At 34.0% G+C, this 15,510-nt stretch overlaps 1 protein-coding gene across 3 annotated transcripts in view; it reads right to left on the bottom strand.

Moving 5' to 3' along the window:
- Positions 1-323: 323 nt before the first annotated feature.
- LOC106063539 (probable sodium/potassium/calcium exchanger CG1090) overlaps positions 324-15,510 on the bottom strand; it is a 76,419-nt gene continuing 61,232 nt past the window's right edge. For all 3 annotated transcript variants that reach the window (XM_056003933.1, XM_056003936.1, XM_056003928.1), the window contains exons 5-12: positions 11,075-11,161; positions 8,921-9,021; positions 8,381-8,565; positions 7,543-7,623; positions 6,076-6,300; positions 5,234-5,335; positions 4,252-4,383; positions 324-3,919 (exon numbers count right to left, since the gene is read on the bottom strand). In XM_056003933.1, the coding sequence (XP_055859908.1) occupies positions 3,720-3,919; positions 4,252-4,383; positions 5,234-5,335; positions 6,076-6,300; positions 7,543-7,623; positions 8,381-8,565; positions 8,921-9,021; positions 11,075-11,161 (1,113 nt within the window). In that variant the 3' untranslated portion in view covers positions 324-3,719. The remainder of the gene's footprint in view (positions 3,920-4,251; positions 4,384-5,233; positions 5,336-6,075; positions 6,301-7,542; positions 7,624-8,380; positions 8,566-8,920; positions 9,022-11,074; positions 11,162-15,510) is intronic.

Raw genomic sequence — 15,510 nt, forward strand, 5'->3', positions numbered from 1 at the left:
TTTGTATGTTAATGTGTTAAAGTATAAAGTAGATCCTTCCTCTTTGAATTAGATCTAGACTGTCTAGAGTCTAGACTTAGATGTCGGCTTCGATAGATGAATGGGAAAATAAAGTACGTCAGTACTTCTAAATTCGATTGTTTAAAAGAGATAGTTAGTAACACTGTCCAACAGATTTGGGTAAATAGCTTGACTCGAAAATGATAACTTACTGTAATTATAAACATCTTTGTCACAATGTACTATCCTATATTAATGACTCTACTTTAAAATACAATTATGACTGACAAAAATTACCAAAGCTGAAACAAAAATGCATCTCAGGAATTTTAAAATGCTCAAAAACTTTATTCACCAAATGAGTGGTTAGTCAGACACAAACAAAAATGTTTATAATTTAATGAAAAATTAAAATAGACTACAAAAAAAAAATCAAATCTCAACACCCATGTACTTATGTCATGTGTGTGTGTGCACACTATGTCATTATTACACTCATGCGATGCCAGCAAAGCAAAAAAAAAATTTTTTTAAATCCCCAAAACTTTACTTTTAAGCAGAACAACATAATTAATAATTTCTTATCAGAATTTTCAACATAAAATTAACAAAGTCTCTTGAGTTTTTAAAACAAGGTTAATGTTCATTTGTATTAACCATGGATACACAGACATATATTAAAAGTTATGCATAAAAAATGAAACAAACAAAAAATGGACTCAAATGTAAATATCTTTGTAGTAATAAAGAAAATACATGTTTTATTCACATGTATTCTACCCATTCTAAATATGACACATTATTACATAGCTATATGATATTTACAAGACAACAAAGAACACATGTTATAAAACCACATTACTTCTAACAGAACATTGGTAAAATTTATATATTTTTTTTCTTGTGTGTAAATATATAACAATCTTCATCAAAACTCAAGGGTAAAAATGTACGTAGATTTAAAATGCACAACCATAAATAGAAACAAATTTATATAGGCTAATAGTAACATATGATGGTACCTGTGTATAAGATATTTTGTTTTGTAAAGATGTTAACAGAAAAGGTATTAACAAATAAAAAACAACGTGGATAAAGTTAAATATAAACAATTAGATAAAATACTACCATTCTAGTTGTGGTAGTTTATTGCGGTAACAACTAGTTTCCTATCATATGTCAAGGGTGCTTTTTTGAACAAAAATTGTGACCTCTATTCAAAAATTCATTTCATGCCAGTTTGGAAATCTAATTGAGCTATTTTTAATAAAGATTATTAACTTGTTTAATTAGTCATATGTTGATGCTTTATAACAGAGTTGATCAAATAACAGTTCTTGCTTTTGTCTTAACAATGTCACTTGTTTCTTGTTGTTTTTTTTTATTCATTCCTTTGTTATTATTACTTATATTTTTCCACACAAAAAAATACCACTCTTATTTACAAATAATCATAAAATATAAAATTTTGTTTTGTCAAGAAAAACTCCATTAAATGAAACTCAAAAAGAAATTTTTATTTGAGTATAATTCTATTTTTTATGCTTCAAAAAAGAGAAATTGTCAAAGTGTACAAATTCTTAAAATATTCAGTTGGAAATGTCAAAAAAATGTTTTAATACACAGCGCATGACATGGACTGGGAGAAACTAGAGCATTCCTTCAGATTCATAGCATGGACATGGAAGAACAAAAATAGTCTTAGTCTTATGGTCAAAAACAACATTTAGTTTACTCATTATAATTATATAGCAAACTAATAAAGCAAATGAATTCCAATTAATAGTTGATGAATAAAAACAACCAGTAGCCTTGTTCACAAAATAGTTGGGCATGATTTTAGACAGCATTCCATTCGTAAGATACTACTGACTTCATATTGAAATGTTGGATACTATTTCAACTATTTTTGGAAAAGGCCACAATCAAATAAGTTTCCCACAGAACATAAGGAGCACAAAAACAGAATAATTTTTTTTTTTCAAGTAATTTTAAGCCTCTAAAAATTATGACAGTTTCTAATTTTTGTTTAAGAATATCTCTGTATGACAACAAAAAAGTGATTAGATATAAAATAAAATTGTATGACATAATATTATTTAGATATTTTAATCACCACATTGTTTAATAAGTTAAAATATGAAATATTTAATGACCAAAACAAAATGTTAGTATGATAGGAAAGAGTTTGTACATTTTCTGCTTCATTGTAACATAAACTTGAGCTTACCAGAAGGCCTATAGCTAAATAGGCAGTAAGTTACTTGTATATGTTAATTACAACATGATCAAAATCTCACGCTAATTATTAAAACAGTAGTGTTAATAATCAACATAATTGTAATATGTAACTATACCCATCTATAGAGAACTCTTTAGTGATGTATTATTTTCACATTTTTTAGAACATATATAGACTAAGATCTATTAGTTCAATCATCACATGCTGTTCGGCACATTGGGTGACAAACTGTTTCCATAAAGATCTGTCACTGGTCTATTATATGATATAATTAATTTGTGTATATGACTATCACAAATTATTTCTTTGTATGGTAGGAATGTGAATGCATTAATGAAGAATCACAAAGATGGGATTACATTTTCTTTTTCCTAAGTGATAACTATAAAATCAACAAACATTAAAGTATGTAACTATTATCTGTGATTAGCAGGTTGAATCAATGACGATCACAGATAAATCGAAATTCTGCTATTACATAATATAAAATAAATATACATGTTAAGAAAAATACTTGATACAACTTGACATGATGGGACTAAAATAATAGCTATTGAATGATCAGCACTAACAATTTAAATTAAATAACAACAATGTTGACCAATTAAAATCATAAACAAAATGAAATACAGAAGTTATTTTCTTTTCCATCACTAATTTCCATCTTCATCTCTTCTTTAAATTTGTCTGACAACATGCTTGCAGTTATAACAATGAGTAGAACAAAAAAAAATACAAATGTTGTAATAACTTAATCATCAAAACAAACCAAAAAAAAGTATATACATGTGTCTTAAAGACTGACTAACTATAGATGCACAAGTCAAATACTACTTACGTTACATATACAAAGAAGAGCAAGTTGTGGCATATACAGAGAATAAAGTCAGAAATTAAAATAGTGAACTATGTTTATATACAACAATACATGGATAAAATAACTTTCTTTGTTGTAATGGAAGAAAGACGTATACAGAACAAGATAGAAACCAATAAAGAAAGTAGAAAGGGTACTGAACTGACAGTGCATAAACAATATTTTACCTGTCTTTTTTTTTTTTTGAGAGGTTTAGAATAAATACTTTTAAAGAATCTTTTTTTTTATATTATGGCCACTCATTGAATGTCAAAACAAATACATAGAGTTCTTTAAAAACATAAGTATTAACAAGAAAAAAAAAACAATACAAGATTTTTGGTCAAAATATAACTTTAAATAAATGGATGATGAATGAGCACATATCAGGATTATAAAATCTTATATTTGTAAGCAATCAATACATTGTTTTTCTGACCCTTGTCCCTCATTTCAGCATGACTACCTGTTTATTATATACATAACATAAAATAAATAACAGGGGAGAGAATTCAAACAAAGAGTATTTATCAGATAAATACAAACTTTAAAAAAAATATAATTTGAAATATGACTGAAATTAATGACTGAGATCTTTTTATCATGACTTTTGTGCACGACTTAGTAATCACTTTCACATTCGGAAGGATGAAAATATCCAAAGATATTAAGCTCGTAGAGAGCCGCTAGCAATGTGTAGCCTATGTATATGACCATGAAGATGATGCTGACACGTCTATCAAGTGTCCATTTGTTTAGGTGGATTATGATAACCAAAAGTGCCACAGTTGACAGCAGGGTGATGGATGCATACACCAGACCTGATGAAAAAGTATTATAACAGCAATATTAAAGATAAATCAACACATGAAAGCATTTTTTAGTGTAATTCTTTATACAGTGTTTGAAGATATTTTGTTTATACTTTTTTATGTTTATAAGTTGCAAAGAAAATGTTCATTGAAGGTTATAGATTCTCACTTTAGCGCATGCCCTGATGTGCAGATTAGAATTATATAAAAAACTATCATTCTTACTAAACTGCAGATACACATTTTCTGTTGTTTTAAAACTTTTTGCAAATAATATGGCATAAATTTGAACAAAAAATTAAATTGCTTTAATCACAGACTTCAAAAGTAGACATAGATACCTTCACTGTAAACTTGAACTGTGCTTCCTGGATGCAACATGCTTGTCTGAATAAACCAAGGAATACCCAAGCAAACAAGGATATCAAAGACATTGCTACCCACAGCATTGGAAACTGCCATGTCACCAAGTCCTGAAAAGAAACAAAAGTTGCTATTTTCAAACATTAGGTCTCTTCCACATCATTACAAAATTTGTTGTATGATTTAGAGATGACCACTATTGAGATGACCAATATTGAGATCACTATTGAGATGACCACTAATGAGATGACCACTGTTGAGATGACCACTATTGAGATGGCAACTAATACTTCAGGAACAAGACAGAACATTTCCTTTGATGTCTTCTAACAATGTTGAGTAAAAAATAAATCCTCTTTGTATGAATGATAAGAATAAATAAAAAATTTCTTCAAGAAAATGTCAGTACTTTGTGAAGAAATATCTTAGATTTAAATCTTATTTAGAACTATCTTACATAAACTTTAATCTAATGTATGCAAATATTTATCTAGGCCATGAAATGTTTACTTGATTCTGCATTTTGAAGGAAGACATGAAGACATCCTACAGTAGAAAAAAAAAGCTAATTGCTTAATTGACTGTCTAAATACATTGTTTTCAACTGGTAATGCTTAACATTTTAACAGGAAAAAATGATGACACACCTTTATATGAAATACACTATTTCTAAGTTCATTCTAAACAAAAATGTATAGCTTTTGTATATAACTACTTTCATGCTTCAGAGCGCTATGGTCCAATCCCATTTGTGGACCAGTAAGTGGGGGGGGGGATGTATCTGGGAGAAGGTTTTCCATGCTGCCTTAGGCAGCTCAGTAAACACAATTCTGCCCAAGTCGGGTGTCGAACCTCTAGCCCCCATCATAAGTAGCCAAGCCAAGCCAAGTTCAAGCAAACTTAGCCTCTCAACCATGCTTCCCACTAAAGAGATAGTTACATATTTTTTAAGTTTCTTACCATCTTTCATCACTAGCACACTGGCCACTACATCTGGTAAACTCACACCAAAAGCTACAAAAGTTAAACTCATCACACTATCAGGTATATTGAAAGTGAAACCTGAAATGAACCAGAAGAAAATGTGGCACTGATGTTAGTATGCACAATGTCTATAGATCTATTACACTAATGCCATGCATAATATAATCAACAAAGCCCAATTTGTCATTGTTTGCCTACAAAAGTAAGAAATGAAGAAGAATGCTAAGCTCACACTTTGGCATAAGAGAAAATCATAGATTTGAGCTCTTCTAATGAAGGTCAACCTCCTTACAAGCTCTAACATCCTAGAATACCAAAAGGTATTTAATTATATGGTTCTAAGAGAAAGGTTATGGATAAAGAGAGTCAAAGCTAAATAAGACAGGCAGAGAACTGACTCTATCAGGCTTCACACTTTAGTAACTGAATGCAAGGGCTACCCACTTGAAAGCACGATAAAGTAATCTCATGCTAAAAAAATTAAATTTAAATATATTTATTTAAGTAATTCATTAACATTATTTTGTTTCAAACTATTGCACATTAAAATGATTATTTCCATATCAAAAATTAATAAAAAAAAATTTGGAGTTAGATTTTAGTTCCCAGAAACTGGGGATGCAATACTATTAACTTAAATGTTTGGTAGAAATGTAACGAGATGCAAGACATCAACTTTAAGAGCCTAGGCAGAAACAGCTGAGAGCACTACAAAAGGGATACACTGTTAAATCCCCTCTTGGACTGGCACTCAAGTCATACTTCCCAAACCAATGTTTTAGTGATTGTCATTAAATGATTGTCAGATCGTTACTTACCTATTATTGTAATCATCCACACCATTAGGAAGGAGAATACAGACAGCCACACTAAGGACATTATAAATGTGACAAGAAACCATTTCCTCAATCTTTCTCTTCTACAGTCTGGCACAGTAAAATACATTAAAATTGACAAGGGCAAGGACACAGCCCACAGCAAACAGGACCAACGTCCAGCTGGCACATGCCAGATTGTTTCTTCAGGTACTGTTTTGTGGATCTCTAAAATATAAAGAACAGCATGGTTATTTACAGCAAGTCCTTTTCTGTAATTCTTTTTTGTTCCTTTCATTCCCAATTAATAAAATCATTTTTTTTTTAAATGTAAATTTTAGAATCTAAAAGTTGAAGATATTTTACTTCCTAGTCCAAACCTTCACAAGAGATGGGGGGATGGCAGCAGACAAGTATGAGCTAAGTCCAAACAACAGTCCAGTGTGCATACTGTACGACCAGGCAGCCACCCATAATATGCATTGTTTGCTCTATTTACTTTTACAATTTTTTTTATATCTAATTGACAGTTAAAAGTCAACTTATATATTTAAAATATTTAATAGTCCATTGTAACTAAAGTTAGATCTTACATTTATGTAATTCATTGTAATTTTAATATAGACTTATGTATTTCTAAATATAAACTTACTATGTTAAAAAAACTATAAAGTTTAATACTAGCAAACATAAGCTAGGTTGTCAAATGTTTTAGTGCTCATAGATCTGTACTAATTTATTAATGTGCTTATTTTGAGTTTAAAAGATTTCCAATCAAGACATTCAACTAAAAGGCCTTATATTATGTACAAAAGATTTGTTAGGTGGCTTAAAATTCTATTTAATCAAGCCTTATCTTAATTGACTACTACTTCTTAATAAAGTAAGTTCCCCTTTCAGGCCTAATGATCTATGGAGCAGATGATGTAAAGGTGTATATATTTACAGTAAAGGTCACATGTTTCTGTGGCCCACAGTTAACATAAGTGTCATGTGGCCAGCACAACAACCAACCGCCTTTACTTTTCTCCAACTAATGTCAGGTACCCATTAGTGCTGGGTGGACTCATAGGCGCCCTGAAGATCCTAAAAGTAAAACTCCCCGTCTCCACCAGGATTGGAACCCAGGAGCCCTAGTTTGGAAGTCAAGCACTTTACCACTCAGCCACCCTGCCTCCACTATTTCTTAATGTTTAGATAAAATTCATCATAAAGAAGTGTTTAGTTCTTTACAGTCAAAGTAAAAAAAAAAAGAACTTAAATATAATAGACCCTAATTAGAAAATGTAAACCTGAATACCAAAAACATAACTTTAATATCATACTGTATTCGAATGTAATTCTAACTATATAGCTAAGGCTATTTTATTTCCAAATTTAAGTTTAATGCTAACTTGCTAAGGCTATTTTTCTAAGTGGTTTACTTAGGGTTAAACAGTTTCTTTAAAAAAAATATTTGTAATTTCCAACCTGTGGCAACGTCATCAGCAGAGCTGTTGGAATCTAAAGAGGCATTGCTACCATCTTTTCCCATGATAACTCTTGTTGTTTCTGTAAACAAGAAAAATACATCCAGAGACATATGTTTTCTGTGAAAGTATAGCCTAAAGTTTGCATTCAGAATTGTTGTTTTTTAATCAAATCATGCAAGTTGTCATATAGTGTTACAATTAAGTTAATTTTTGCAGTTGTATTGTTCACACTTTTTGACTTTCAAAGGAATGTAACACTTGCAGGTTTGGAAGTGCCTCTGGAATAGTACACTGAAGTTAAATATCTTTAAGCTCAATCCAATGAAACAAACATTCTAAAGATTAATGAAATCCTATTAGAACAAATCACTTGTACAAATCATATAAGGGTACCTAGTAGAATTACTAGACTAGTAAAACATTACAGTTAAAAAAGGGCACAGTAAACAATGAATAAAATTACGATCAAAAGACTAACTACCATTCCTTGTTTTCCTTTTATAATCTCAATGACAAACATTTCAAGATGAATGTCATTCTTCACCCTTTATTAGAAAAATCAATTTTTTGGTGACTTATTGAAGGACTTTCTGTAGTTTTGGCTTGATTAAAAAAAAAAGTCTACCCATATTTTGATCATGGCTCTACCCATATGCAGCTTGACCTCTAACCTGGTCAGTTCCCCCATGCCATGTGTAGATAAGCCTGAAATATAGATACAGAATCACCAAAACACCCCCATGTAGAGTCTAGATCTAATAATAAAGAGTTTCAGGGTGATCAAAATGTATACAATGTGTCTTCTATTTAGTGATCCTAAGAATGGCTGTACATACCATCTGGTGTACAGGGCTCACCATCATCCATCTTCTCATATCGAATGACAACTTGATCAGGAACAGAGCAGGCCTCCTTGGGGCAGCAGGTTATTTTGGGTACAATGTACTTCTCAAGACGTTGATTAAAAAACATAAACACTATGTACAAGATGTAGAGAACTAAAAACAATACGGACTCGTACCTGCCAGCAAAGAAAAAAAACAACTTTAAAAAACTATATTTTGTTATATATATGATACAATTTTCAAATTAGTTCTGTTCTGTTTATCTTGTAGGCCTATCCATTTATTTACATAAGTTTTGCCCATCATGCAACCTATACACCCATGCTCCCTTGATCAGAAGATGTTTTTAGATCAATTTCTTTGTCATAATATGTGAAATGCTTTTATATTTTGAGTGTTTTATTATCTTACATTTAGAAATATTTATTTGCAATTTTTTAATCCTAAAAAAAATTGAATTTAGAAATCTCTAAGTGACATTTAGCTATAGATCTGTAGCCTATATATCTATTATTTCAATTCTTTGCTTACCAGGTGACAACTTCATCAGCAATAACTAAAATCAAAGCAGCTATACTAATCAGGTATGCTAGACTGTCTCTGACCAATGGCCACCAGTTCAGCTGAACAACCTTTAAAGTAAAGAGTTAGACAATTGTAGAAATAGCAACATTGGCATAAGCAAAAGGAACTTATTCATGTTGACAAAGTTAATTTAAGCAATAGCCCATTGAAGAATTGCTTCAGATTTAATACAACGAGAAATCTTTCTTTAAATTTGTAATTCGATCGATAGAATCACTCTTTTTCAAACAAAGTTAAAAAAAAATTTACGCGTGAGTAATAAATCAACATATTTTTAAGATTGTTAAAATCTTTTTTTTTTTTAAGTTATGTTTAGCCGTGTTAAGTATAGATCTTTTTTTTTTAGTGTTTTAATGTAAAATTTAAAACATAATTTAGCAAACTATAAACTACGGGAAGAGAACTGTGCTCAGAGGAGGTACGAAGAGTCATATATATATATTGATGAAATGAAACTCTTGATTAAAATGGCCAGATGGACGACTGCAGCGATACCTTTGAAACCAAAGTATAGCCTCATTTTTTGTTCTCACGAACCCTTCAGAATCCAACTCACATTATGTTGTAAAAGAAGAAGCCCTTCTATTTACTGTTTCCTACAACTCCCAGCATTACTTTCCCTTATTGAAATCAATCCGTGCTGTGTCACCATGACCCACTCAAGTCAACACACTTTTTTTTTCTTTCTTTTTTTTTTTTCACTGATAATTTCATTTTTGGTCCCCCCCCCCTCCCCAGTTTCCATTTGTATCCGAGTGGCAGCCAGTCAATCAATACTTTACATTTATGTCATGGAGCTTGATCGAATAGCTACATTTGATGATTTAGTTTTGCTACGCAGGCACGTCAAAGAGATAGTAAGGACCATCCTCATTTGTTAAAATGTGATTTTTCATTTCAATAAATTGAATGAATGTAGGTTTTGCAATTGCATTTCCTAAGTCCTAAGCTTTTAGTTAAGAGTTTATTTGTATAGTCAAGTATTCCTTCGTCACCGTAAGTTCTATCGGCAAGCAAGGTAGAGTTCACCTTTAAAGATCTATCATCTTTGGAGGTGTAAAGTGGCCACCTTTGTTACCTCCCATTAGGAAAAACTAAAGGCAGATACTTCAGTTAAGGTAGCTCATGTGCCTCTTTCAGACCTTGCGATCTATCTGTTTCAATGGCCGACGTTTAACAAGGGTGTCACGTGGCCAGCACAACGGACAACCGCCTGTATTTCCTCAACGTATGTCATGTACCCATCAGAGTTGGCTGGACTCAGGCCCTAAAAATACGAGTTTTCACCGAGATTCACACTCGAAACCCATCGGTTTGAAAGCCAAGCTCTACCACTCCCCCACCACGTTCCCAGTAGTAAAAACAAAACCTAAAAAAACTGATGTTAATATTTTGAGCTAATTTAGTATTTGAAGAGTGTGTGAAACGTGGCTAATAGACTCTCTCTAAGTATTGCAGTGTTCTTGATTGCTCAGCCAACCGAAACTGTAACCCGCAGCAAAGCTTAATTAAAACAAAAAGACTAGTGTGAGGGGAGGGACAGATAAACTAAGTGAATGTCTAGATTAATGTCATGGCAGCAGCTGCCATTTTATGTTTTTTACATACACAGAATATAGACCTGACATGTTACTGAGTGGGAAGAATGATTGACGAAAGTTGAAAAGTTTGGTTTAAAAACATTAACAACACAACATGGTTCAACCCCCCAGCCAAATAATAATAATAATAATAAAACAATAAATAGAGAATATGTGTGTGCTGTTTTACCAACTCGAAATTCATGCCCTCCTTTAAAGGGCATCTCAGATAATCGATACATTTAAATTCACTAGAAGGTCTTTAAAGAAAAACAAGCTCTCATGTCTTGAAGCCTTTTTTAATGTCAGACTTCAATTAAAGGTAACATTTTTTTAAAGCTCAGACGTTCGTCGCTTTTAGTAGACTAAGTTTAGATATTAGTAGTAGATCTAGTAGATGTCGATAAATCCAACGCTGTGAGAGAATCTAGAGAGAGAGAGAAAGAGAGATATATGGGCCTGTATAGTGTCCAAGCATTTTAATAGTCGTGCTTGGTGTTTCCTGTGTGCATCTACTCACCACGCCTGCAGCAAAACCACACACACTGATGACAAACATTACGTTATAAATAGCTGAGCCAACCACTGTACTCAACCCAACGTCATCCTGGAGCGAGAGAAAGAGAAAAAAAAAAGTCATCATTAATTGACTTCTATATTTACATCTTGGTCTTCATAACAGAGCTGTCGTGTCGTAACTGTATGAAATTAGCTGCCCCACATAATTGGCACTATTTATGTATTTATCTTGAGCACACTAGTCAAGCTGATCTAGTTTCCTCAACAAGTGGGTTGTAGCCACACACACACAAATAGGGGGCGGAAACTACTCATTTTGATTGATAAGGGAATAAACACATAAAAATGGTTAGTAGCAAAGTTACAATTTATGCTACGCAAGTCACATTTTTTTTCTTCAGAAAATTTAACCGAAATTCGTAAGGGAAAAAAAACCCAGCCATTTTTACATGACAAAAAAAAAAACAAAAGACAAAAAAAAAACAAGAATAGAAGGCTGGGATTTAACAACAAAATGAATCAAAATAATTACACTTTCATAAGACACAAGTAATGTATTATCATTAATCAGTAATTAGATACGGAAAGGAAAATGTCTGGAAACTAAAAAAAGATAAAGAAGAAAAATCTCACAAGATCTCAAACTGACACACTCTGCAATGTTTCCACTCCCCTGCTCCCCCCCCCCCCCCTGAACTAATTATACAATGCCCATTGCTTCTGTTTTTTTTATTATTTTTTTTTATGCCTCTTTATGGAAACCAAACAGGTCACGTGGAGCCCGAGGGCCATATTTCTCTGGCTCTAATGTCTTGCCTATGAGTCTGTGCCAAACTAATATGACTACATACACTATGTCAACCAGACAGCCTCCAGTGGTCTGTACGTCCATTTTGAGCTGACTCAAATCTTCTTAGCCGACCCGTTGTCATTCGATAGTGCCTTGCATCCTGGTTTGTTTGCGGTTCTTCCTATCCGGCTTGCGTTGGCGCGAGAACTCATTCTCACACATCAAGGGATTTGAAGGGCCGTCCAGCTGTTTGCACGGTGTCTATTTAGGCCATTACACCTCATATAACCCAAATATAGGGCTACATCACCGCGCGTCCATTATGAAAGATAACTTTAGAACCGCTGAGCGCGAACCTAAAAGCTGATTGATTTTTTATTAGTTCTTCGTATCATTTGATGATTATTTAGAACAACATAACGTCATGATAACGTTAAGGGGCCGGTCGATTATTTCCAACTGAAAAGCTAAAACATAATTTTATATTGATCGGTCTAGCGACGTTTTGAAATAATACAGTTCAGTAAGTTACTAAGTAATGAGACTACAATCACTTCTCAAATATTGTTTTATTATAGAAACATTAGACTTTTGAAGAAAAATTCAATGTAGACTAAAAACACGAAACTAGAATGACAGATAGATTAGTAAGAAGACAAGCAAAGATCAGTCAGCAGATAGATAGATAGATCTCCCGCAGAACGGGAAAACTAGGGACATCGAAGCAACAATCCAGAGCGCAAACCACACGATCAGGTAGCCATCCTGGGGATGACCACACGATAGGGGCCGACACCAAACTAGAAAATCGCAATTTAAATGAAGTACATTAAGTTCAATCCTGTCTATTTACAAAGCTTATATGAACTTACTCTCTCTGTCTGGTCAAAAGTTTAAACATATACTTTCTCCCACACCCAATCTTGGATCAACTTCAAGCTTTGCACAACTATTCGTTGCCGTACACAATACACAAATATCAGTATTGACAGATATGGTTGAATATGTCAGGTTTTGTCAGCTTAAATAATTGAAAACATGTAGCTAGCATGTTTTACATACGCTGCGATTCAGTCTAACTAAGTCCATGTAGCCAGCATGTTTTACATACGCTGCGATACAGTCTAACTAAGTCCATGTAGCTAGCATGTTTTACATACGCTGCGATACAATCTAACTAAGTCCATGTAGCCAGCATGTTTTACATACGCTGCGATACAGTCTAACTAAGTCCATGTAGCTAGCATGTTTTACATACGCTGCGACACAGTCTAAGTCCATGTAGCCAGCATGTTTTACATACGCTGCGATACAGTCTAACTAAGTCCATGTAGCTAGCATGTTTTACATACGCTGCGATACAGTCTAACTAAGTCCATGTAGCTAGCATGTTTTACATACGCTGCGATACAGTCTAACTAAGTCCATGTAGCCAGCATGTTTTACATACGCTGCGATACAGTCTAACTAAGTCCATGTAGCTAGCATGTTTTACATACGCTGCGATACAGTCTAACTAAGTCCATGTAGCTAGCATGTTTTACATACGCTGCGATACAGTCTAACTAAGTCCATGTAGCTAGCATGTTTTACATACGCTGCGATTCAGTCTAACTAAGTCCATGTAGCCAGCATGTTTTACATACGCTGCTATACAGTCTAACTAAGTCCATGTAGCCAGCATGTTTTACATATGGTACGCTGCGATACAGTCTAACTAAGTCCATGTAGCTAGCATGTTTTACATACGGTACGATACAGTCTAACTAAGTCCATGTAGCTAGCATGTTTTACATACGCTGCGATACAGTCTAACTAAGTCCATGTAGCCAGCATGTTTTACATACGCTGCGATACAGTCTAACTAAGTCCATGTAGCCAGCATGTTTTACATACGCTGCGATACAGTCTAAGTCCATGTAGCTAGCATGTTTTACATACGCTGCGATACAGTCTAACTAAGTCCATGTAGCTAGCATGTTTTACATACGCTGCGATACAGTCTAACTAAGTCCATGTAGCTAGCATGTTTTACATACGCTGCGATACAGTCTAACTAAGTCCATGTAGCCAGCATGTTTTACATACGCTGCGATACAGTCTAACTAAGTCCATGTAGCCAGCATGTTTTACATACGCTGCTATACAGTCTAACTAAGTCCATGTAGCCAGCATGTTTTACATATGGTACGCTGCGATACAGTCTAACTAAGTCCATGTAGCTAGCATGTTTTACATACGCTGCGATACAGTCTAACTAAGTCCATGTAGCCAGCATGTTTTACATACGCTGCTATACAGTCTAACTAAGTCCATGTAGCTAGCATGTTTTACATACGCTGCGATACAGTCTAACTAAGTCCATGTAGCTAGCATGTTTTACATACGCTGCGATACAGTCTAACTAAGTCCATGTAGCTAGCATGTTTTACATACGCTGCGATACAGTCTAACTAAGCCCATGTAGCTAACATGTTTTACATACGCTGCGATTCAGTCTAACTAAGTCCATGTAGCTAGCATGTTTTACATACGCTGCGATACAGTCTAACTAAGTCCATGTAGCCAGCATGTTTTACATACGCTGCGATACAGTCTAACTAAGTCCATGTAGCTAGCATGTTTTACATACGCTGCGATACAGTCTAAGTCCATGTAGCTAGCATGTTTTACATACGCTGCGATACAGTCTAACTAAGTCCATGTAGCTAGCATGTTTTACATACGCTGCGATACAGTCTAACTAAGTCCATGTAGCTAGCATGTTTTACATACGCTGCGATACAGTCTAACTAAGTCCATGTAGCCAGCATGTTTTACATACGCTGCGATACAGTCTAACTAAGTCCATGTAGCTAGCATGTTTTACATACGCTGCGATACAGTCTAACTAAGTCCATGTAGCCAGCATGTTTTACATACGCTGCGATACAGTCTAACTAAGTCCATGTAGCTAGCATGTTTTACATACGCTGCGATTCAGTCTAACTAAGTCCATGTAGCCAGCATGTTTTACATACGCTGCTATACAGTCTAACTAAGTCCATGTAGCCAGCATGTTTTACATATGGTACGCTGCGATACAGTCTAACTAAGTCCATGTAGCTAGCATGTTTTACATACGGTACGATACAGTCTAACTAAGTCCATGTAGCTAGCATGTTTTACATACGCTGCGATACAGTCTAACTAAGTCCATGTAGCCAGCATGTTTTACATACGCTGCGATACAGTCTAACTAAGTCCATGTAGCCAGCATGTTTTACATACGCTGCGATACAGTCTAACTAAGTCCATGTAGCTAGCATGTTTTACATACGCTGCGATACAGTCTAACTAAGTCCATGTAGCTAGCATGTTTTACATACGCTGCGATACAGTCTAACTAAGTCCATGTAGCTAGCATGTTTTACATACGCTGCGATACAGTCTAACTAAGTCCATGTAGCCAGCATGTTTTACATACGCTGCGATACAGTCTAACTAAGTCCATGTAGCCAGCATGTTTTACATACGCTGCTATACAGTCTAACTAAGTCCATGTAGCCAGCATGTTTTACATATGGTACGCTGCGATACAGTCTAACTAAGTCCATGTAGCTAGCATGTTTTACATACGCTGCGATACAGTCTAACTAAGTCCATGT

The sequence above is a fragment of the Biomphalaria glabrata genome, chromosome 1 (genome assembly GCF_947242115.1).
Source record: "Biomphalaria glabrata chromosome 1, xgBioGlab47.1, whole genome shotgun sequence".
Classification (NCBI taxonomy): Eukaryota; Metazoa; Mollusca; class Gastropoda; family Planorbidae; genus Biomphalaria; species Biomphalaria glabrata.